At 40.5% G+C, this 25,245-nt stretch overlaps 1 protein-coding gene across 24 annotated transcripts in view; it reads right to left on the reverse strand.

Annotated features, from left to right (window-relative positions):
* Positions 1-881: 881 nt before the first annotated feature.
* LOC116694202 (pleckstrin homology domain-containing family A member 5) overlaps positions 882-25,245 on the reverse strand; it is a 79,368-nt gene continuing 55,004 nt past the window's right edge. For 8 of the 24 annotated variants that reach the window (XM_032523761.1, XM_032523759.1, XM_032523780.1 and 5 more), the window contains 23 exons: positions 25,151-25,223; positions 22,818-22,918; positions 21,355-21,470; positions 19,035-19,541; positions 17,021-17,501; positions 16,764-16,847; positions 16,051-16,170; positions 15,143-15,196; positions 14,198-14,278; positions 11,436-11,498; positions 11,268-11,348; positions 10,225-10,374; positions 10,002-10,103; positions 9,233-9,385; positions 8,511-8,666; positions 7,837-7,960; positions 6,896-7,023; positions 5,365-5,580; positions 5,087-5,242; positions 3,245-3,378; positions 2,678-2,820; positions 1,827-1,920; positions 882-1,240 (listed from right to left, as the gene is read on the reverse strand). In XM_032523761.1, the coding sequence (XP_032379652.1) occupies positions 1,835-1,920; positions 2,678-2,820; positions 3,245-3,378; positions 5,087-5,242; positions 5,365-5,580; positions 6,896-7,023; positions 7,837-7,960; positions 8,511-8,666; positions 9,233-9,385; positions 10,002-10,103; positions 10,225-10,374; positions 11,268-11,348; positions 11,436-11,498; positions 14,198-14,278; positions 15,143-15,196; positions 16,051-16,170; positions 16,764-16,847; positions 17,021-17,501; positions 19,035-19,541; positions 21,355-21,470; positions 22,818-22,918; positions 25,151-25,223 (3,309 nt within the window). In that variant the 3' untranslated portion in view covers positions 882-1,240; positions 1,827-1,834. Of the gene's footprint in view, positions 1,241-1,826; positions 1,921-2,677; positions 2,821-3,244; positions 3,379-5,086; positions 5,243-5,364; positions 5,581-6,895; positions 7,024-7,836; positions 7,961-8,510; positions 8,667-9,232; positions 9,386-10,001; positions 10,104-10,224; positions 10,375-11,267; positions 11,349-11,435; positions 11,499-14,197; positions 14,279-15,142; positions 15,197-16,050; positions 16,171-16,435; positions 16,600-16,763; positions 16,848-17,020; positions 17,502-19,034; positions 19,542-21,354; positions 21,514-21,825; positions 21,948-22,817; positions 22,919-25,150; positions 25,224-25,245 lie in introns of those variants that run through there. The other 16 variants (XM_032523785.1, XM_032523773.1, XM_032523786.1 and 13 more) reach the window with 14 other exon arrangements.

The following is a 25,245-nucleotide window of genomic DNA, read 5'->3' on the forward strand; positions in this document are numbered from 1 at the left end:
GTTTACATAGCTTTATTCTCAGCTTGTCCACTAAAGCTGGCTACAGAGGTGGTAAAGAACAGAATGCAGCTTGTTAAGAATGGCAACATTTATTTAACATGATATAAAACAGATGGAAAATGAACATTTGCTAATCAAATCTAGTATGTAACCATATGTTGGATACATCCTCCCATCCTGTTGTACCATGTACATTATATACATAGTAAACCTCTGATAATTACACTTTGTACACACAAAGTAAAATCCTGGATCCAAATGTTTTTTTATTGCTTTTTACATGTGCTAATCCTTTGTTTTTTTAGTTCAAAGACTTCAAACCAACATGTCATAAAATAGAACCAAACTCTTGATTGTTTTTCCTTCTTTGTTTAAATATATCTCTCAGCCATACAAAAAAAAGACAGTATATTGTGACTTAAACATTCACATATGTGTCGGCAACAATGCGACAGGGACTGCAGAAGATCCCCTTTTTAAATAATTACAACCCAGAAACAGGAGAAATAACAAATAATCTTTGTCTGCAGCAATAAAGTGGCTCCTCCGTTTATTATAATGGAGGTATCTACATCTCTTATAAACTCAACTTTCATATTGACAAATGTTCTTTACAATAAATGGATAAATATGAATGGTTAGCTAATGACCGATGTCTGAAAGACAAACTGTGTGACTCATAAAAAATACTTAAGTCAGTTGAAATTATGTCAAAATATGTTTTTGAAATCTTTTAGGACAGGTACTGAAACGTGTATGAAAAATGTGGCCCAAACATTTTGTTACAGGCCTTTAGGCTCAAAACAGAGCTCAGTCTATTAGCCTAAAAAAAAACACACACACACACACACACACACACACACACACACACACACACACACACACACACACACACACACACACACACACACACGTTGGCCCAGATTCAAACAAGAACCTAATAAAACCATATAAATAATGAAAATAACCTTAAAAACCTTGTAAAAACTGATAACAGAACTGCATCAATAATGGTATCAAAGCTGTATTGGGTGGCGCCCCAAAGAAGGGAAATAACAGAGAAAGTGTTGTAAGTGGCATAAGAGCTTAAGACGTCACAGTGAGCATACGCAGTGGGCAGTTTCCCTCTCTGTAGGCCGTGGCCTTGTGCTGATGTCCCTGGGGAAGTTTTCAGGAGCATCTTTACACCTCCACTGCTCTTTCCTTCATGTGTAGGTTTTCACTGAGGCCAAAGCCTGTGCTACAGAAAGAGAAAGTGAGATTTTATTATGGGGGCAAAGGTCAAATTATGCTACAACAGACAACAGACATAACATAGTTCTCCTATTCATTCAGGGCCACTCTATTAGGTACACCTGTACCATCTAATGCCATCCAATACTGTCTACGTTTACGATGCCTATAATGTTCCGTTTTGTTTCACACTGACATTGAGGTGTTAATTCAATGTTTTAGTATTGAGGTGAAAGGAAAAGAAAATCAGATATCACAATAATATTGTCCAAATACGTTGATGTCGATACTGCGACAATTTTGTAGGGTCGACTATTGGTTGACTATTAATACAAAATATTGTTAGTATTGCCCGTGCATTAGATTGTATTTGTTCCTAATAAAGTGGCCACAGAGTGTATATTACAGTCTACAATCACTACTAGCACAGACTACAGAAATTACCACAAGATGAGAAAAAAATGTGTTTTTACAGCACACCTAAATGGTTTCCTCTCTTTATACATACTTTTAATCAATCCCAATCAAATTTATACACTGACAACACTTTAACATTGTGAGTACGGACAAAACAGGTTGATGAAGGCCCTTACTGGTGCTACTACACACACATGAAGTGAGACCCATCAGTGAGTTGGGGGTGTGTGTTAGGAGACAGAGGTGGGGAAGATGACGACAGGCTTTTCACTGCAATGAAACAGAGCAACATGTCGAACACACGCAGACACACATAAAACAAAACAAAAACAAATTGCATCGGTAGCTAAATGGCAACACAGAACAGAAAATGATCACTGAAGTCAATGAAATTAATCAAGAAACTCCTGAGACCACAATGATAAGTGACTGAACACATGCACAATGGAAGCAGCTGCAGTTTGATAAGCCACAATGAAGAGTAATGATCTTAAAAGCTGGAGTGCGGAACCTTTGTTGCTTCTCTCTGGCAGCAAGAGTAATTACACAAACACTGTCGAGCTGCTAAAGAAAAGCAGTGGGATTCATATTAATGCTGCATCGCTGTGGTCTCTCTGGCCTTCCTGCCTGTCAAGGTACTGGGTAATACAAGAGCCATTCAGAGAGCCAGAATAAGCAGCTACAACGTGAAGAATTGTAAGTAAGTGAGCAAGGTTGGTTAACGACATTTCGTATACTGCTCATGTAACAACATTGTGGAGTTATCAAACCACTCATTCTGAGTCCAAATAAGCTTCATTAGCATCCTTCCAAGGCACTGGCACTGGAATGTCGCCACAGCCACCAGACACCTTAACTCTGGTACACTGAGAAACACAGACAGCTTTCCCAGGTCGCCGATGGACTTAATCAGCATTTTTTGAACTTGGCAAGGGCTTGAATGTAACAGACGTTCATTTAAATGTAAAAGTTCCGCACTCTTGTTTTAAGAACACTAGCTTCCCCCCCCCCCTCCCCAGAGATGTACCTGCAACAAGCTTGCTGCGTTTCGATGCCTCTGCTGCCAGCTCGTAGGAGATATTAATCATCTTCTCTTTCTCCTGTACGGTAACCTCCACTTCAGTCTCCTCCTCTGGGCTTAGAGCCATACTAGGCAGCACATTCTGCATGCTGGAGCACACATACAACAGAGTCTCTGTAATACAGTATACAGATTTAACAAAGTTTCAGAATAAACAAAGTTACCCCCGGACAGAGAAGCGATCTTGTGTAAATCATTTCAAGAGGGCAAACATTTAGAATAAAATGTCAGTGGATAAGGGATAAGAGCACGGGCTTCTGCAAATCTACGGCACTCATCTGCATGGGAGGAACACACATGCAGGCAGTGTGGCCTCTTTTGAGTTTTCTGTGGTGATGTCCTGCTATGACCCCAAACTTACCCCTCATTTCCAGAAATAATTTCAAGCATGGCCTCTGCTGGGAAATATCAGTGTTCACCGAGCCAATTGTCCAAAAGATCCTTACCAAAAATCAATGATCTGAGCAGCCTTATCTATTTAAATTTCCTGGTACAGAAGGATGATGTCTTTACCTATTTTTGGCTATGAGGGCTTTGATGCGATCAACTTTCCTCTGCTTTTCAGCCTCCTGCTCAGGGCTCAGAGCCTCTTCGGGGTCTGACTCCACATAACGCTCAGGAATCAGCACTTTCTCAGGCACAGAAAGCTGAACAAACACAACACAAAGAAACACTTGATATACTACTATGTGCTTTACAAAAAGTGCAGATATAAGAAAATGACAATCATAAATAAATAACAAATGATCGTCATCATCAGAACAGGGAGACTGAGAATGCACATTTTGGGTGTGTAAAAAACTAACTGGAGCATCACTGTTGAATGAAGTGAAGGGAGGGGAACATAGGTTGTAAGGAGTTTATTGATATCATTGTAATAAAGGGCAAGCACTCTTGTAAAAACAGCAAGATACAACTTCAAATTAAGTGCATATGAAAAGATTTTAGTATCAGGGGTACTGTGTCGTGCACATGCCTTTGTAAAAATTCCTGCCTACAGTGTTTTGCGACTTTACAGTTTGGTAGATTGATTTCTAAAAATGTAATAACAATGAAGTTATTAATTTCTAAGGAAGGCCTGTAAGTATGAAATTGCAGTGATTAGAATTGGTGGTGTCAGCAAACGCGTTATTAGCAGCGTTAACACAGACCCATTTTAACGGCGTCAGTTCTTTTATTGCAAGATTAATGTTCGTTTTTTTACATGCTGTTGCAACAACTAGTAACTTTAGAAAAACTCCACGTCCAGTCTGAAATACCACTTGATGGCCAAGCACACAGCGGATGCCAATTCTCCGCCCCCAAGTGTTCCAAGTGTGAATGACTGCTCCAAGAGAGAATGTTACGTGTTACACAGAACCATGGCTCGTCATCTAGTTAACACCAAAGGATAATTAAGATAATACCTGTCAAATAAAACTTTTGTATTATTTCCCTGATCATTTGCTATATGCAAATTACAGTTGGTAACTTTCATAGCTTTTTGTCATATTTGCTGAAACTGTCACTATATCCTGACAGTACTACATGAATAACAGATCATCTGTGAAAAAATCTCTGCCTCCCTCTGGCGCTCCTAATGGCATAGGGAAAACAACCAATCAGATCGGAGCAGTCTCTAACGCAGTGGGACCGACGGCTCGTGAACAGCGGTCAAACTGACTCTGATCTGATATGAATTAAGATTCTGTTACTGCATTGCCTATTTTTTTTAGCCTCAAGTGTTTTAAATAGAAAATGGAGTAACTAATCGTGATTCATATTTGATCAGAGCTGCCTAGTTTTACAGTTTGACCGCAGTTGACGAGTTTTCATTTTTTCCTTCACGGTAGAAACTTGCAAATGCAGTTAGGAGCACTAGAGGGAGGCAGAGAAACACGATTGTTTTCACAGATCATCTGTTTCATGTGCTACTTGCACTGACAGATTCATGCTATAAAACCATGTAATTGTGTTATTTATTAGAGTAGTGGTATTAATAATCTAATCCGCAATAATAAAAGTGTGATGTAAATAAATAAATAAAAAATAAATAAACTTTATTTCAGACCCAGGGGGATCCATATCAAAATAAGAACATATACAAACACACACAACAAAAAAAAAATACAAAAAAAATAAAATAAAATAAAGCCTTCCACAATGTTCAGTGTCTAGTATACAGACATGTTCGCCAATGGTTCCACCATCTGGAGGAGAATCTGACAGAACTACGTACAGGGTTAGCCAAAACAGTGATTATGTCATTTTCTGACTCAGATACCAGATGTAGGTAAACATTTCTTAAATAATTTGCTTGTAATAAAATGAGCCCTCTCACTCTGATGAGTACAACAGCCAACTGCTGTGCCTTACCTCTCGGTCCACATTTAAGTGGTCAGCCTCGGCTTCTTTGAGACGGGCAATCTCCTCAGCGGGCGTCTCCTGCTCGCTCACCACCTCCTGCTGCCTAAGTGAGGCCTCCAGCTCCTGAATGCCACTGCTTATCCCTTCATCTCTGCGCCTAGGGGACTAGAAAAGACAGGAAAAAAACGGGACAAAAATGATGAGAAATCAAGTCACTTGACAGGATTTCAGGATTTGATACTCTGAATTTAAGTGCTGCCTTAGTGTCTGCAGCAGTTGCTCAATACCTGCATGCTGCGAAAATGGTTTTCTTTAGTAAATGAGTGACTGCGAGAGGGCGTGTTCTCCTGGTTGCTACCCCGGATGTGGAGGCTTTTCTTTTTCTCCCTGAGGGCACCCTGCTGGTGGCGGCGAATCCTCTCCAGCTGCTCCTCCACACTCATCCTGGGCCGGCTGCTCTCCACAGCACACAGCTGCTGCTCTACCGCGCTGCGTGGACGCTCCTGTTATCCAGAGAGGACAACCACAGACATGCACACACCACAGAGGGACACAGAAACAAAAACAACACACATAAATAGACATTTTTAATACTGTAGCATGCTAGGAGACATGCTAGGAGACAAATGTCACTATGGTAAATTTATATGATGCAGAGCCACAGTTTGGGTGTGTAGCTAAGTGGCGTCATCGGGTTGTTGGATCAAATCTCATAATGCAGCAGTTTACGAGGTATTGTTGGGAAAAAAAATTGCATCTTCTCTGCCAATACTGTAAATTGCATTGCAATAAACAACTACAGTAAACAATGTTTTGCTTCTTTAAACACAGAAGTCAGGATTGACATAATAACCACAATAATGCAATGGCTCTTTAACATTCCCTCTCTTAGAATAAAAACCTGGCTCGCTGCTGTGCACACACATGCTCCTGCTGGCACATATGGGTGCGCTCAGAGAGGCTGGGGCCTGTTAATGCCTGAGAAGGCTGAAGCTGAGGCTGATGATGTGAAGTGAACTGAAGATAAGTTGTTTCACTTTCTTGTCCCATGCTGGAGGGTCTGGCAGGTCTGAATTCTGTCCAGAGAGTGAATGCAGCCTCCAGTGTCCAGATTGTTCAAAAAGCTGGTATCCAAGGGCATGAGCTGAACTCTAATGGTCTGTGTGACACACTCTCTTACAACCATTGAATACAAGCCTACAGGGAGGACTACACTACAGTATGTATATATGCTCAGCAGAGTTCACAAAGGTTCATTCATACTATATGTCTTTTCTTCAAACACATACATAAACAATAAAAAGACGACACACCCTACACACCCTGTGGTGCACTAATGACATGGTTAGTGTATTTAAGTTGACAGTGTTTGTGGCTGGAAACTGTATAAACCAAGTTTGGCATCTATTTTATGACAGCCTGGTTTTAGGAGCATGAGTCACACCCTGGCCATGTGATAAGTGGCCCTTTCTGCCACATGTTAACTTTCAACCAACAGCTTAATAACCAAAACAGACAATTAAGGGAACAAACGCATTCAAGAAAATTAAGTGGTGGCTAGTTTGCTGCGGCCCACAGGAGGTTTACAATGACGAGATAACAAATAATAACAATGATTGTGGTTTTCTCGTTTCCTTTATTATTATTGTTTTTCTACTCCTTATCGACAAAAATGTCTGGTTTACCACAAAGGAAAATAAGTGCTAGATAGCTTAGCACTTTTTACATTTTAAAGTTAGTTCCTGACAACTGGTGGCATTATTTGGCAGCATCCGGTGGGCCTAAGGTTAAAACATGCTAAGAACAATTGGCAATTACCATTAGACTTCCCACCCTGGGGTCAGGCCTCTTGCTCTTCCTTAAGGTAACATATGAAGCTATGGAGGAAGACTCAGGAACTGGAGATTTGGTCCTGGGTGGGACAATGCCAACTGGGTAGGACAGCCCTAGCAGGTAAACAAGACAAGAGGTCAGTTAGCCATCTGCTTTTACACAACACATTAGTAGCAATTCACTAAAGACTAGTATATTTTATGAAAGATACTGTAAAATATGAACTGAGTTTGCACAATATTAAAATGCAGTGTGTATGTGTCATTACAGAAAAGTCCTAAGCTTGTACTTAAAAGTATGGAAATTTACCCATCAGTTCTTCTGTGTATCAAGTTTAACACTGGGAATGTAACATCTGGCTTTAGGTACACTCTACTGACAATAACAGTATTTCAGGCAGAACTTGCCGCATCAGCTGGTTGCTCCTATTGATTGTGTGGTGCTGTGGAACAAGTGAGGAGCTTACAGTGTAATAATTCAACCTCAGAGCAGCTGCATTACGCTGTGCTAGCTGTTTCACTGAATCTTTGCCAATTTGCTTTTTCATAAACCACCTTTTCAAAGAGAATGTATAGTGACATTAAGAGTAAATAAAGATGAGTTGATTGGATATGTTATCACAGCATTGATAAACAAACCTGAGCAGTATTTTGATTCACACAGTGTAAATTAAATCCAGAAAAATGGGTTTGGGTAAATGCCACTGTTTCAACAACTAAACGCCAAATGAGATTTACTTTGTGATAAACTGATGTAGCTTAATGATTTAGAGAGAAGCCTGTCTGTAGATATACCATGGTAACCATGGCAACTATCGGTGCTAGAAATCCAGTTTATTAGGTCACAAAGTAATAATTTCATCAACAGATTGAGTTTTTGTTAGTGCCAACAAACTGGATAATTTATCAGAAACTGGCGTAATGTACCTTTGTTTCCAGAATGTTCTCTATCAGACGGGTGTTCAGATCTGTCCTCTCCATTGCTCTCATCCACTTCGGCTACTGTGGTGAGCTCTGGTTCACTCTTATACAGCCTGTAGTCTGGGCCCTGCCGATAAAAAAGAAAGAATAAGTTTAACACACACATACATACTGATTTATAGTCAGGGAGAGTTTGGTTTTAAAGTGAGATATATTTATATATTTTTTCAAAGTGACATTTTCTTTTAAAGAATGACTTCAAAGACAGTGAGAAACAGTCATTGTTTTTCTACAAAATGATGGTCTTACAATCTTAAAACAAAAATGTGTACAAAAGAAAAACATACTATTTTACAGCCAAATACAAGAGCAGGCAGCAGTCAACACGGCTTAGTTAGCAACCAACACACAGGAGGGAGATGGAAGACAAGAAAGCAACTCAATTAAAAAGAAAAAAAAAAGAAAGGTGAATAAAGTTTCTTCCTATTTAAAAAAAAAAACTTAACAAAAAAGATGATGGAAGATGACATCATGTAAAATAAAGGGATGTGATCCAACCGAAAATAATCCAAATGACATGAAATGTCTGTCAGAATGAAAGTGAATGCCATCACAGTGGGCAATGACGTGTGGTGACACACAGATGAGGGCAGGGTCAACCATGAGGTCAACAAGCTTACGCCGTGCGTGCCATTCCTGTGATTGGCCTTCCTGTCCTCCGGCCTGTGGAGTGTTGATGGGCGAACACCAGCATGAGAGGGCATAGGGGGCACGTTGGGGGGGTTGGGCTCATAGGACTGGGGTAGGGGTGGCCGTGGGGGTACCGAGTCCTCCTCCTGGGGACAGGACAGGTAGCACGGTGACACATGGCGTCACCACGCACGCTCAGGGCAACCACCATCTGGTACAGAGTAGTTCTGGACCACAGGATGGGCCAACCAGCTGATTAGCTGGAGAGAGAGAGCTCCACATGCTGTTACAGAGTGACTGACACATCCACTCAGATATACCACCACTCATACTGTGCATGAGCAGGGCTGGCAGGAGATCTGGGTTAAGAAAACTGTAGGACTGCAACTAGAGATAAAAATTCGACATTTATAATAAAGAAACATTTCCTTACAATGGCATCTTCAAATTCCTGGCTTTGTCCAACCAACAGTCCAAAACCCAAAAATATTCAATTTACAATATTTAAAAAAAAATAAAAAACTTATCACATTTGAGAGGTTGGAATCAGCACATTTTTGCCATTTTTGCTTAATAAATGACTTACAGGTTGAATGATTATCAAAGCTGTTTTTTTTTTTTTTAATTAACTTATTAAATCGATCAAATGACTAATTGTTTCAGTGCTGAAGGACTGCATGAGGAAGTACGCCGTCTGTTAGTGGTGCCTCACCTCATGCTTGCTGTTGTTGTTGTTCTTGAGCCCATACACGTTCATACCGTCTGCAATTCTCTGAGCTTTATGTTTATTGAGGGCCTCCATTACATCTTGAATCCTCCAAAGTTCTTTCTGGATGCAGACGTGCTGTTGGCTGGGAGGCTCCGTCTGGGTCAGCACAGAAAACACATACAAATTACCAGATAATACCTAAAGATTAACTTGCATTTCTGGACACAGGGCGAAGCAGAAGAACAAGAGAAACCGATGCGTAACTGTCTCATCCTTACTGATGACAGGTTTGTCTGAGAGTGAAGGGCACTTAAGAAGAGGATGTCCAGGCTCCCTGCTGGCCCTGACTTCTCTACTGCTAATTAGCATTGGCTCTGACTCATGCTCAACCAGGAATAACTGTTAGAACAGTTTCTCTCTGTCTCTTCACTTCTCCGGTGATGGACAAGATAAAAGACACTTAATTAAGACATGCTCCATCATCGCTACAGTCATCAATCACTCCCTACGTTTCTTTGATCTCTCAGTTACCTCTGTCCACACTGTAGCTAAGGGCACTAAAGCACATAAATCATCTTTTTCCCCAAAGTCAAAGAAAGTGTCTATAAAGAGGATTACTAGGTGTTTAATGGAATTTGCCAAATTCTCAGCTTTCTTTGAAGCTTTGCAGCTTATGTAGCCCAACAAAGTCTGACTATTATGCCATGCCAGTGTTAACACAAAGGGGTGCAAGATTAGAGCAGCGCAACTTCAGTCTCAAGAATGAGCCTACCTGAGGGCTTCCCAGTGATTCGAGCTGCTCCAGGAGGTTGTTCTTAGCCAGAATCACATCCCCTTCCAGCTTGTCGTACTCCCTCCATGACTGCTCCAACTCCTAGTTTGGAATAGGAACACTTTGTGAATGACAATGTAAATAAAAAAATAAAAAAACTAGCACTCCTGAAGAAAGAAAACTTCAGTGTCCAACATGTGCGTGTATGGACTGTATTACTCACAGCAGTAATTCTGGAGAGCTCTCTGCAGGTGCTGAGCAGGCCGCTTTGCAGCAAGTCTCTCTGTTGGATAACACTCTGCATAGCAGCAGGGTTATCAGAGCCCATCTCTATCTCCTGGCTGGCTGAAAGCAGTGCGGTCTCCAGGGTGTGCTGAAGGAACACACAGTATGTAATTTGTCACAGTAACCTTTTAAATCAGCTAATTTAGTCATACTGGATGATTAAGCCACTCTAACATTTCTGGCCAATAACCCTTTTAGATCCCATACATCTTGCAAAGGTATTAAATTAAGAAAAAAAAGTAAGGTTGCAAGTAATTTTTTTTTTTTTTTGGTGAAACTCTGTATTGTTTTTTGTGATTAATGAAGTGATTATTTCATCTATAGAATACCAAAAAGTTTCGGAGCCAAAAGTAAAAATGAAAAAAAAATTCTAATTGAACCTTGAACCAGCTATTGTTTAGCAGTTGAGCAAATCAAACAAGTCAATAAATCAGCCAATTATTTTCAGAACTTAATTTTAATAGCATGGTTTAGTTTGTTTTTTTAATGGGCATTGAGGTTAATGGACTCAAATGGACTACAGATTATGCTAAATTTCACACTTTGTTCAGTGATTTCAGTGACTCCAATGTTAAGTTTGATATGTTGAATAAACACAGTGCATTACTGTTCTTGCAGTGTACTTCAAACTTATATTTTTCTCTGATGTCAACACTACACAGCAACCACAGTCTGCTGACAGTGGACAGCCAGATATGCTAAATATGACGGCTATGAAAGCCTTGCAAGCCAGACAACTCTTTGAAGTTGATGACAATAGCTAGGCCATAGTTACGCATTAGAACAGCTTAACAAGACTATTTTTCTCTCTCTTTCTCAGTGTTGTGCAAAATGTTTTAACATAAGCTATTATTAGTATTTAAACTTAAATATATACTATGTATTATTTGTAGTTTTTTTTTCCATTTGGCACCACACTCTTGTAAGCAACCAGTGTTGATGTGAGAATGTAATGATAACAGATGTGCAGTGTTTAGTCACCTTCTCTCTGTACATTTGCTGAAGTTTGTCCTCCTGTGTCCTCACCGCTTTATCCTGCTCACACAACCTGCTAAGTTTGGTCTGAAGAGAAAGCAATACAAAATTGTGACCCGTTATGTAGAGTTAAATGGACCATCATGTCATGGGACCGTGCAACACTGAACTTACATCAATGTCCACTTCTTCTGGCATACATGTATAGGCACGCTCCCTGTACTCTTCTGGACTCAACTGTGAATACAGACGGAACATTAGACAGAGACACCAAATATGTACATACACATTAGAATCTGGAGATCAAATGCAGTGTCACGACAAGGCTCTCTCACTGAGCCGCGGGATTTGTCCTCGACTCATATTTCACTGAATCAGACAATCTAAGTTAGCAAACCAACAGTGGGAGAGCAGCCAGTCTAAACAGTCTCTTCTCTGATGATTCGGGTGCCTAGTGTTTCATCACCCACATTTGTTTGTATCCATCAGCACAACACAGTGGTTTTATTGGAAATGCAAGGGGTACACATTTAAAACAATCTTGCTTACTCAACCCTAGAGTCAGCGCATAAGCTGTGTCCACTAACTGTGTTTTGTCCAGCACTTTCTCTGCAGCCAATTGGTCCAAGGACTCTACCTGTATGTGGTGCACTGAGTGGGTGTTGTGTTGCGTTAAGTGCAATATTACTTTAAGATGTTCCTGAATAATGACATAACCGCAGATATTCACATACGTACAGTAGTAATGCTTAGGACAATTACATGTAAACAACCATTTAGTTACCTAAATTAAGGGGAAAATGGAGACAAAAGCAGTTCAATGACTGTATTGCAGTCTACAATACAATAGTTTATACTATTACAACACCTATGTTTGTTATATACATTACATCTACATTTATGTAGTTACACAAGGAAGTAAAGACATGTCCTTCTCTCCAGTTTCATTAATACATCTACTCAACATCTACTTATTTTAAAGAAGAAAAAAGTCACAGTGCTTAAACTGCATTGGATCCCACGTTTCCAGAAAATCCATTCAACACAATGTTTCATCATTCATCCACTCTTCTAATCTTAACAAATACATGTACAATCCATAAATATAAGGACAGCTACATATATTTGTGTGGTTTAGTGTTTGTATTCAGATTGGATATGAAATGAGAAAATGACTACGTCAAGGTCAAAGTGCCAACTTTCAGATTTCATTGACATCTTTACTGGGCCCCCCTAAATTAGGGGAACCCTGATTAATTGAATTAAGTAGGCTAATCATACAATTATACTTAATATTTGGTTTATAAACTCTTGATGACTAGTCTACAACCTACAGACATCATCTTCCCTCAGACGCTCTGCCAGGCTTGAACTGCAGCCATCTTCCCTTGTTCTTTGCTTGAAGTCACATATCTGTTGGGACCTAAAAACATTTGTGTGTTTAGGTTCATTACCCTGCAGTTTAAGCTAAGAGACAGGACTTGAACTTCATAGACTTCAATATTTAATTTCAAATCCAATGTGCTGATCTACAGAGCCAAAATAACAAAAAATGACTCACTGTCCAAATATTTTTAGACTCTACTGTATATCAATATTTCACACTCACACCTGCACTCTTTCACACATATTTTTTTTAACACCATTTTCCTCAGCTGAACCACGCAGTACAGTTAAAGCAGGTGGGACCTGAGAACCACATGGCATTCCACACAGAACATGCAGACTCTCCCACAGCACAGGGGGGCTTCACTGGGATGCTGTGTGGTGTGGATTACAAGTGACAAGGGGAGGAGGAGGAGGGAGACAGACTTCTGGCAGCTGAACAGGTGGGAAGGCAGCTGTTGGCAGGCTGGTATGCCAATAAATGGGTGGGGGGTGGTTGGGGCAGTCCTCGGCGGCACTTTTACACCTCAAGAGGCAATTACAAAAGCGGCCAAGTGATGTCACAGACATTGTCACACACGAGCCAGCTCTCTGTATCCTCTCCACCAGCAGAATAATAGAGAGGGTAAGAAGGAAGTAATGCAGACAGGTAAAAAGGAAGTGAGAGTTTACCTAGAAAACATTCATCTTCATCTTCATCATCACCCACTGACTATATAAGTATAAATTCTATTCCACTAGAATTTATATGCTCTGTATATGCTCTAAATTCTAACATCAAGTAATTAAGGCATCACTGGTTGACTCCAAATTAACTGTAAACGGAGTATTATTTTGGTGTGGATATTTATTTAAAGATAGTGAAACATAACTGTGACCTGCTAAAAATGAAAATGCATTTACTGTATTTTGCATTACTTAAATTATGTCGTAAAAAAAATCCCCTATGATTTCTTTTTCACAGTAAGATATAGTATTTGGTAATGTCTGACAACACAGAATTAAGTCACACTAATAAGAGCCCCCTGCCAGATCCAGCCATCTAATTTAATTAGAGGGAAAGCATTCTGCAAAGGGTAATACAAAATAACACCAACCTTGCTGGTTAAGGCACAAGACCAAACAAGATGAGTAAAGACTAGACGTCCTGTTGCCTAAGTGATCTGGGTGCAACCACAGCTTTAGCTTTTGATTCAGGACAGTCCCACAGCTAGCTCAGTGTTTTTAAACACATAGCAACTTCTAGAATAAACTATATCCAGCCACCACACACAAACTTTGCAAAGAGAGTGAGGAAGGAATTTAACAAAACAGTGAAGCAAACACATCATACTACTCTTTTACAAGTCATGCCCACATTGGCATGACTTCTCATAATAAGAGAACAGTCAAAAGCAATGGATGAGGAGGTGCTGGAAATACAAACGATACAGGGGGACTTGTCTCAAGATGCCATGAGGACTTGGACACCGGAGGAAGAGCATTGCAAAACAAAATAACAACAGCGACTGGTGAGGACGAGGCGGAGCAAAGCCTTTGGCTGGCCTTACTTGCTGGTAAAGTTGAGGCCTTGGGGCAGAGTTCTCAATCAAAGTGTGAGTCATGATGATTAAAGGGTCATTTTCCTTCATCTAGTCAGTGTGGAGAGGAGCAATATAGCAAGGGTCAGTTTATAGCAGTGCTTCACTTCAGAGACAACACCGACAATATTGTTACACCTCGCCTGCTCTCTCTCATAAAGCAGACTCAAAGAGGGATGGATACAGAAATGATTACAACAAATAGAACCGGGAAGATATTGTAGTGCAAAGCTCTGCTAATGAAAGCTCCTGTTAAACTTTGATGTATTATAATGATAAAAAAATCACAAGCACCAATGTTGCAATGGATGTGTCAGTAAATGGTAATTTGAATCCTCATCACTTAACTTTTAGAGTGAAGAGCAACATTACATACTTTTTAATGGCTACACAAATCTGTGGCTAGCTCATAAAAATTATCTTCTCTATATTTATTATCAGAAATGTGCCAGTGTGTCTCTGCTTTATAATATATTGCACTTTTGTAATTACTCAAACTCTCAAAGCACTTCAGAGCAATAGAATTATGACACGGTAGACGCCTCTCTGAATAAATTGTATTTGTAAGACCTAAAGCTTGTCCACATCTTTAAACTATACAGAATAGAGTAATATCCAGATATTAAATTAGTATAGTTAACAGTGGGTTTTGGGTACGTAGGTATTCAGACTAATGAATGAATAGACCCATCTAGGGATGGGCGTTTCAAACTAGCTTAGGGTATAAATGCTGTGTTATGTGACATTGGTCCATGCTATGTAGTTGTAACAATAAAAAAAGAACACTAAATAAACTAATGATAAGTTAGCTAAGCAAACAGTAGTGCTTATACTAAGTATAATCAGAGCAAAGCCTTAAATGAGTTAAATTGATGGCAGGAGGAGACAGGGCCATGCAGTCATGCATTACCCCACCTGATTGTCCAAATACATGAGGTTCCTTTGGAGGTGATGGGAGAGAATGTCGTTCTAACGTCAGCAGCAAAAAGGAAAGGAAATAAAAGGCAACAGGAGAGAGACAAAAGAAAAAGACGTCACAGTCTTTCTGTGATATTCTCTCTCTATCTCTCTTTCTTTCTCACACACACAAGTATGTTATGTACAGTGTACCCACAGATAACTGGACAGAAAGGAAGGCAAGATCAGTCAAGGTGAAGAAATAAGGTCAGGCAGCAGGAGTACTATATAAAGTAACAAAATGAGTGTACTATGGGAAATGAAAGACTAGAGCTCCACAATGACCTATACTGGTATAAAAAGACAAGAGAGATTATAAACCTAAATCCTTTATACTCAACCATTCTCCACATTAGGCCTGGCATTAGAGACTTTAAATGCAAAACTCCTGAATAAACATTACCATATGCCAGTGGCCTTAACCTCTTTAGCCGGTCACTCTTTAAGCCAGTGGCTTTAAGTTTCATCTCCAGCTAACATCTGTCTGGAATATTTAGAGAAGTTAAATGAGTCAATCAACGGCCAACAAATTTGAAATGGATCAAATGTAATGATCTGATGAACTATATACAGTTGGATGCTGGTTGTAAAATAAGATTCTTTTTGTTTCCAGATATTCACACATTTTGGGAAAAGTTGAAAGAAAGTTAACTTATCCCTAAATATGATGAAGAGACAACTTCAAGCCAAAGCAAAGTCCTTCATGGAGAGAATGTCTACATCAGAGCCTTTTCTCCTTAAACCAGCCATGTGTGAAGACCAAAAACAATCCTCTGGATCCAGATGGATGATGAAGTGGTTAAAGATGGCATACGCACCACAGGCTAACACACCTAACACACAAGGAGCATCTCTGGGAGCCTGACCTTTGGGTTGTCGCCATCCATGTTAAGTTGCATAAGCTGTGCTACAGTGTGCTCTCGGATACTGTTTAGCTCTGCCTGCTGCCGCCGCAGCTTTATCAGCAGCAGAGTCAGTTCCTCAGGCTGCAAGGGAGGGAGGAAGGGAGGGAAATACAGCCACAATAAGACAGGGACACACCGCAGAGGGAGTGGAAGAGGAAAGGAGAGAACACACCAGGACAGGAGATTTAGAGGTATCAGGCTCCCATAGGAGAACAGTTGCTATATCTAGGTATTGAGTTGTGCATGCAGCTCAGGACCGATATTATTCAAGGTGCAATCACTGTCAGCAGCATGCAAATTTGACACGTCCACTCAAGACAGAAGAGTTTAGCATTTATTTACTGTGTACGGATTTGACATACATTCCTGATCTGGCTTTGACAGTTGTTAATGACAGGGTTTTTCCACTGGATAAAGGAGCTCCTGAAGTGAGCATACCCTGAATCCTACCACTTGGAACTTACATCTGAGTTCTGCCTACATCTGTCGCTAAAGATTCTGTCACAATGTCTTCTTGGAAGGGAATGAAGGACAGAGGGAGAGGGAGAAAGGGGTTGTAAAAACATTGCCAGTGCTCTGCACAAGCATGAAGTTACTGGGTGGTGTATTAGAGAAATTCAAAGTTAAAAAGATATTGATGGACACAGAAAGGGACAACATGGAGGAGGACTTACTGTTTTGCCTTGGAGGGATTGGGCAGTGACAGTCTGGACTGGGATCCCTGCAGGCATAGACCTCCTATCAGGTGGGTAGGCATACTGCAACACAGCAAATTAAAAACAAAACATCTTGTCATTTTACATCTCAATATCTGAGCAGATAAAACCAAAACTATCTGCATAACTACGAGTAGAACTAAAAGTAAGTGATAAAATATTGTTTGTTACATGGGTGAACCACCCCTTTGAGAGTTATGTGTGCCTTAACTGACCTTGATGAGTGGTGGCCTGTGCCGTCTGTCAATACTCATGTCTCCTCTGTAAATGGGCGAGGATACCTCTGAACGAGCACTGTTCATGGTGTAGGATCTCATCGGAGAGTAGCCACCATACATAGACAGGGAGCCATGGGAGGGCGAGGGGGGGATGGAGTGGTTTGGTGCAGCATGGTCTGACAAATTTATCATGGTTTTGGGACTAGCCATATTGCTGTAGAGCCCCGGTGGCCTTGTGTAGGCCTGTCTTTGCTGCCACTCAAATAACTGCCACATTGTGTCATCGCGCATGGAGCGGCGCTTGTCAACCGGCGAGGGACCCAGGGCCTGGTCGTACAATGATGGCGACATGCTGCAGATACTGTCTCGCTGTGCCATGCTATTTCTGGGCATGCTGCAGTAGCCATCTGCATAATGAGGCATATAGGGTACCCGATGGCTTGGCATGTTTCTAGGCAGTGTCTGGTATGACGTAATGCTGGATAGAAGAAAAACAAAACAACATAAGTCGTCATGAGGAAGTTAAAAAGACATACTCTTTAACTAGTGTTTCATAACAGACAAATAATTTAGATAGATTTATAACACAGATAAGTAGTACAGATACTTATTTCACAAGAAGTGAACTACCTGCTTCATATCTATATATTTTCATTAGGAATTCCATCAGCCCTCAAAGGAGGTACAACAATTAAATAATTCTTCAACTACTTTGAATTATTATTTTGTTTATTAATTTTCTTAAAATTTGAATTTTTTTCATGAATAATAAGCTCTACATGGCAGGTTCAAAGTTGTTAATAGTCAATAAGACATCTATTTCTCTGCATTCTTTTAAAATGTTTACAACAAAAAACACCCAATTATAACTTGCTAGCTACCTCACTCATCAAAGCATCATCATGTTATATAATATTAAATCAGTAAACGTTTTTGATTCCCCCTTTTAAAAACGTAGATGAAAAACCCCTCTAGTCCAGTCTTCTATATGGACGCTTCACTTTCAAGAACCCCATCAGGACAAGTTAGACCTGTCCAGTGAAAAAGCTTTGAAAAGCACCACTTCCACAGTGAGGTCAAAGTCAGTGCTGCTGGCATTGAGAGAACTTCATGTTAAGACTAAGACAGAACACTTACTGGTCTGTAAAAGCCAGAAGCATAGAAAATGCTTGTGAGTACATGGAAACTAAACTAAATTCTGAAGGACATGCATGTAATGACAAACAGAGACTGTTGAAAGAGTTGAATGGCGAGAGAATGGAGAGGGAGTTTACACACTTATCACAGAGGGCCATTATGGTAACAAGGACCTTGTGGCTTAATCCATAATAATCTTTTTTAATTCATGCATTGCAATTGACGTACTTGCTTTGCACGTCGAATTTAACTAAACTTTTAAATAAACTAAACATGAGCACAAGCCAGGTAATGACAAACAGATGGAGAGACAGACACACTGACAGACACAATGACAGACGGGCAGACAGACACAGTGAGAGAGCAGGTCTGATCTGAACCAATTAAAAATGGGGCTCTCACAGCAGGGTCAGTGGCAGGCAGTGACTCTGGCTAACAGCTTGGCTATTGTTTATCCCCAGTTCTACACAATAGTACACTCAATAGTGTAATTTCAAAGTGTTTAAATCATGTTGAGGAGCTTGTGTATCCTCTGGTTTTAAACAACTCATCTTTAGAGAGAAATGGGACTAAGAACCTTTAGAAAATCTGAGTCGGCATGTGTACTGTATGAGCGGACACTTACAGGCTTATGGAGAATCTTGCCATTCTAAAGATGCAGTTAAATCAGCATTTCTAGATTATACCAAGTTTAGTTAAGTTCTACTTCTTGTTGTCAAAGTACAAGACAAGATTGGACTTGTGTGCAATAACCTAAAAACAACTTGTGCTGGCATATTTTCTCCTCTTGCACCACAAATATCTTGAAAACACACAATGAAATGATTAAAAACTGTTTTTGTAAACATGCAAAAGGTCATAGAATCAAACCAACCTCCTGCTGTCATCATCCTGGTTGCGTCCTCTTTGTGTGCGGACCCACTGCTCTAGTTGCTGCATAGAGCTGGTCCTGCTCAGGGTGCGGCCTGGCTCATGGGTGGGACTTCCCTGAGGAGGGACTCCAGTCCCATCAGCTGGACAATGCTCACCAGATCCATTGACCTGAGGGCTGCGGTGTGACCCATCCATTTCTGTTGGAGTCTGCAGTGAGGTGATGTTAGCTTTCATGGCTGCTGCCTGGGCTGGCTGCAGTTTGATACTGTTGATCTTGGTGAGTGGGCGCTCAGGCTCAGCCCCATCCTTCTGGAAGCCGTAGCGTTCGGCATCTCTCTGTTTCCTCTCTTCATCTGCTGTGGTGGAGACGACTGCAGCATCGCGTTCACGGTCAACCTCACGATTGAGTACATTGTTCTGGATTTCAGGCTGTGTGAGCGGCAGCTTGTGGTTGGCCAAATGGTTGATCTCTTGTGGTCCACACTGCTCCACTTTTAGCCTGTCCAACCTGGTAAAGACAAAGAGGAGGCCTTAGAATACCAACTTGAAACATAAAGACCCTGTGTCAGCTAAAGGCAATCAAGACACATAATTACCTGCGCAGAAACGGAAAGATACGTGCATCAGATTAAATGGGCAGTAGGGATACTCATATGTCTCATAGATCACCAGTAAAAGGTGTCTGAGACATTTTAGCAAGTATGGATAAAATATACTGTAGACCTAATGCATTACCTTTATGAACTCTGCTAATGGGGGTAGCTCTGAAACAAAAAGAAAGCGCAAAGAAAATGGATGGAGGTGCACAATGTTTCTTCCAGCTGCCAGAGGAGGCCAGGCGTGTAAAAGGAAATCAGATATCTCCAATAAAACACTGTCTCTTCTGGGGCACGTCACAGAGGTGCTGCTCAGACACCGGTAATCCATTTGCAGCTCCCTTTTGCCTCCTCTCTAGAATACCTATACACAGCTCTGTGGTCCTTAGGGAGATCTCCAGAGGTAATTGACACCAACACTCCTTGGCCTTAAACAGACTCAAGGTCACAGCTTCAAAGTTTAGCAAATTCCTGTAAGCAGCATGGCTCACTGTGTTAGCAATAGGAGGGCAGTAGGAACGGCATTCCTTCACAGTTTCCACTTGTATCCTTTTAAATAGCAGCACTAGTCACGTAATGTCTTCTCCAGCCATCTGTGGCTCCACCAGCCCAGTTCACATTTAGCCCTATGAAAGGTCTGTGTGCATTTACCAATACTTCTTTTGAAGAGGTTGTAGAAACACACAAAAGGAAAAGGTCATCGGGTAAGGATTTGGGCTAATGTATCGTGCTCTTTTTTTAGAACTACCCAGCAGTTTAAAATATGAAAGATCTGATAAAATATAACACTTTCCATAGAATTCAATAGATACTTTGAAATAAGGGTAGCCCATAGTCTAGATGGATATTATAAATAACTAGTTAGACTTATAACAGCATCACACTGTTCTATCCACTGGATTTCAGGCACTACTGCTCTGTGTAATTACAAAGCACTACCATAACATCTTTGCTCACTCATGTAAAAGGAGGGCATTAGACAGACGGGCTGCCAAATTCCAGACATTTAACAGTTAAAAAAGGATTTAAAAAAAAAAAAAAACTATCCTTATGAGTCAGTAGTCTTCATCAGTCAGCACAGCTGTCCATAACATCTCCTAAACAACCTGCACCATGCATTCACAGCAAATGTATGCCCACATGCACATGGCATTTGTGTGTATGTTACTCTGCAATACACTTCAACAGTAAAAACAATTACAGTCGTGGCTGTATACATATACTTTGAGGTTTATGCCTTGATGCAGAGGTCCAGGGTTCAAATCTGACCTGTGACAATTTCCTGCATGTCTTCCCCTGCTCTCTCCCCTTTCTCACCTAGCTGTCCTATCAAATAAAGGCGGAAAAGCCCCAAAAATAATCTTTAAAAGTAGTTACAGTAAAAAAAAAAAAAAAAGTAAAAAAAAATAGTTACATAACAAAGACAGTCACAGCTTTTTCAACAAGCACAGAGTCCAGAAATGTCAAAAGCGGGTGGTGAACTTTTGCTTAAGAACTTAACAGGCTTAACAGAGGGATTTTACAGTACAAATGCTAAAAGAAATCAGGATGGAGAAATAATCCAAGGAACCAAGTCAATCATACTTGTTTAAAGAACTGTCCTCAAATGCCATTTCCAAATGTCTTTTCCTCCATTCAAAAGCACAACAACTCAGTGTCATCCCCCAACTTCAAATAAAGTACAATCTCTGCAACAATGGCTATAATAGAGATCCTTTTACAAACCTTTTGACTGGCTCTGAATGCACAAGTGCAGCATTTGTCATTACTTTCATCCAAGACTCCATCTCTTTGGCTGTGTCAGAGCAAAAATAGTATGTCCGCATGTTGGGATGCGTTGCCTGTTTTGACAATGGACAGGAAAAGTGACAAAGAGAAAGTTACCTGAAAGAGAGAAGAGAAAAGCATCAAGTCAACTGGGATTTTTAGCACTTAAACTCTGCCCCAGTGAATCAAGGTTGGTGGCTTTCATGTAGGTTTATCACTAAATAAGAAGAGTGTAGAGATGCTGAGACTTTGTGAGGAAACAATGACTTTAATGCATGTCATATGTTTTAGCAAAAAGTGGTGAAAATGTAATGGTTTGTGAAATATTCCTGGCTGTGGGCATCTGTATCATCCACATATGTTTCACCCGAGTTTCAAGCATACCACTAGATTAAGGCCATAAATCTGCCACAATACTGTAGGACTTACCATGCAATTCATTGTATGGCAGACACATTGTTCCGTAGTTGCTCTGTTCCCTTGCAGTGAACAAACCATTGTGTTGTTAAAGCAAGAAACAGAAAGAGAAAAACACAATGCTTAGTGAACAAGTTCAATATTCGGTTTACTAATGTCTGTAAAACAAAAAAAGCACTGTTATTGCTCCAATTACTTCAGAGTAATCCTTAGAAATAAAGAACTTTTAATGACATGGCCATTTGGCTACAACAAGAGACAGGGGAAAATTTTAAAATGATGCGGTCTCAAAGTCATCCCATTCCTGAGCGAATCACTGTAAACCGAAGAGGTCATACCCCGCTCTTGTGTTTCTCTCTTTACCTCAACTCTCTCCCTCTCTCCCTCTCTCCCTCTCTCCCCCTCACTCCCTCACTCCCTCACTCAGAGTCAAAGTTGGAAAAGGAGCGGGCTGTGTGGTTGGAGGGACCTTGAGCAGACTCCTGGGCGTCTGTGTTTGTACTTGGCAGGACAACTTTGTTGTCTCTTAGGGTTTATGAAGGACCCACAGTCAAACACACACCACTGAGATCCCACACAATATTCCTGTTGCCCTGTAACTTGGGGGTTTTTAGTCAACTAAGGGTATTGCAATTTTCTAGTACTACACCACTGGCAGTAGCCAGCACAGAGATATCACACATGCTTTCTTGGCTTTCTTAGCATGAGCAGTGTGCAGTTAAGTTTTAAACAATTACCTGCATTACTTCATTGTCAGTCAACTACAAAATATTTCTAAAGTCAAGACAAAATATGTTCAAACCACAGTAAACATAGCGTGATATGTGCTTAAGAAAACACTGTACGAAGAAAAGAGCACTACAGCTAAATAAAATATTTTATTTTAAACTGAACACCAGTGATCACAACCTTTAGGGTTCCTTATGCTTTACTTTGGCTCTAAATGTACTCAACCATAAAATGTGCAGTCTAACAGTTTGACAGAAATGAAAACATGCACTGACCTTGAAGGCATATTTTCTGTTAATGTGATCATCCACAGAGAGCATGGAAACACGAAAGCTTGGTAGGAGGATGCTGCCAAGTATCGCCTCCTCTTTTTCATCTGCAGAGAAAAACACAAAGCATTAGGGGCTACTTTTGTCAGTCTGCTTCAAGTTTTCCATGATGTTACACTAAACTTTTAAGTGGAACACTAATTTGTACACAAAAAGGCAAGACAAACCAAGTGGATTGGGAGATAAATACTAAAAGAGGAGTGTGTTGGTCAGATGAGCAGAGTCCAATTAGTGGAAAAGATGAGCATTGATGTAATGTCCTATGCAGCTAGGCCACTCAAATCCTCATTAAGTTAGCAGACAAGGCTCCACGTTGACAATGGAGCAGTATCCATAGGGGGGATTAGATTGAGTCCAGAGTTTTAAGCAGAGAATTGCTTAACCTCCTAATTTGTTATAAGCAATCTGCACTGCTTACCCAAAACAGGAAAACAAAATAAATTAGGCAAGTGACTGCTCTCCCATATGTGCACTTGCTTTGTCTACATGGTGTGTGTGTGTTGACTGGGGGTGTTTAAAAAAATCTAAAGTCTCCTAACACATATTGGTAGTAACTGGGATATCGTATTCCTCATCGTGAACAGTGAGTAATATTTGGGGGAATAAAAAATGGTAGCTGAACTCTGGTCGGCCTCTGGTAGGTAAGAGGTAGAGCTGTTTGCCCTGGAGCTACGTTTGCGCTCTGGCTCTCTTACTGACATCTGATGGATCGATCTATTCACCTGCATCAGTTGTACCTGCAGCCCACTGGCCCTACATTTAATTATGTATCCATCAAGTCTCTGCATGGAGGACTCTGCAAAACATAAGCTAACAATGTGGAGGATCCTGAGCTCAAAATAATAGTCCAACAACTACAGCAGATAGCAGTTGTGCTTAGTTGAGAGGCAGTGCAGTTCATGACCTCTCTGCCCACTCTCTGCTGATTGGTGGATTTCTCAATATGTCTGTCTGGACAAAGCCTTTCGGTCCGCTGCTGTCTATGCCTTTTATCAGTCAGTGGGCGGAAAGAAGGCGACAGGGCTAGCAGACACCAGAAATAACACAGACTAGATGTCATCATGATCAGCAGAAATGATGACTGTATCCATGCATCAAGTGAGCAGGGGGAATTGGGCATGTGGACGTGCCAGGCAAGAATTATATTTTCTCTGCTGCTGCAGTCCAACATTAAACCTAGTCTACAATTATCTTACGGCCTCATTGATTCAGACTATTCATTTCATTTATTCCAAAAGGAAATCTCTTAAATATTCTCTGGACACAGCTTTGTCAATATTTGATATTAACATCATTACTGCATGAGAGGGGCTGACATGTCCAGTAAATCTTCTTATAAAAAAAGATCATATCTAACAAATCTTATCATATCTTACAAGTGTTTTCCTATTGCAGAATAGTAGCAAAGAGGAAGGTTTTCAAGGCCAACCATATTTAAATAAATTAATGGAAAACTTTTAAACTGTAAACTTTTTTAAATCCACATAAGCCTATCATGAAAAAACATGACCAAGATTGGGACTTTGATAAAGGTAGCAGAGTCCATTTAAAATAAAATAGCAGAATAAATAAAAACGTATTCCACTCCAGTAAAAATAGAATTTTTCATTACTTAGTTATGAAAGTGTGGGTTGTCTAAACTTCACAGAACCATGTAATACCGCACATATTCAAAAGGATGATCACCGTGATGATATAAAAGTGGCCCTTCTAATGTGGAATTAGAAAGGTACCTTTAAATGTTAGCAAGATACATTTTGTTCAATGCAACTAATTCCAAGAATCACGCTAGTATGCAACCACTGTATAAAAACAGCATAATCTCTGGAAACTTGTATCATGACTTAACATTAGTGTGAAATCCAATTTCCTGCTGTGCTTTCTCTATCAACATTATGGCTGCATCCAAGTCTCATTTAAAGCCCTAGCTTCGCTTAGGGAAAAAGTGATCTATCAAATAGCAAATCAGATGACAGGAGAGCCATTTTAATTAGTATGTATCCCTAGTTGGTCTTGACAGACTGCTTACCACAGGGACTTGGATCCAGAGATAGATAGATAGATAGACAGACACACACACACACACACACACACACACACACACACACACACACACACACACACACACACACACACACACACACACACACACACACACACACACACACACACACACACACACACACACACACCAAGAGCGCGACTTCTGGCTCTGAAGGTCACAAGAGTCCTCTGAACTACAATACTAATGAAACATGTTGGTAGCTGAGAGGACTCACCTCTGTAGTAGAAGAGGCACAGGTCAGACAGCACAAACCACCTCTTCTTCCACAGCTTCATCCCTGTGCTGTCCTGAAAAGACACCAGAGGAATA

This window comes from Etheostoma spectabile, chromosome 8 (genome assembly GCF_008692095.1).
Source record: "Etheostoma spectabile isolate EspeVRDwgs_2016 chromosome 8, UIUC_Espe_1.0, whole genome shotgun sequence".
Lineage (NCBI taxonomy): Eukaryota > Metazoa > Chordata > Actinopteri > Perciformes > Percidae > Etheostoma > Etheostoma spectabile.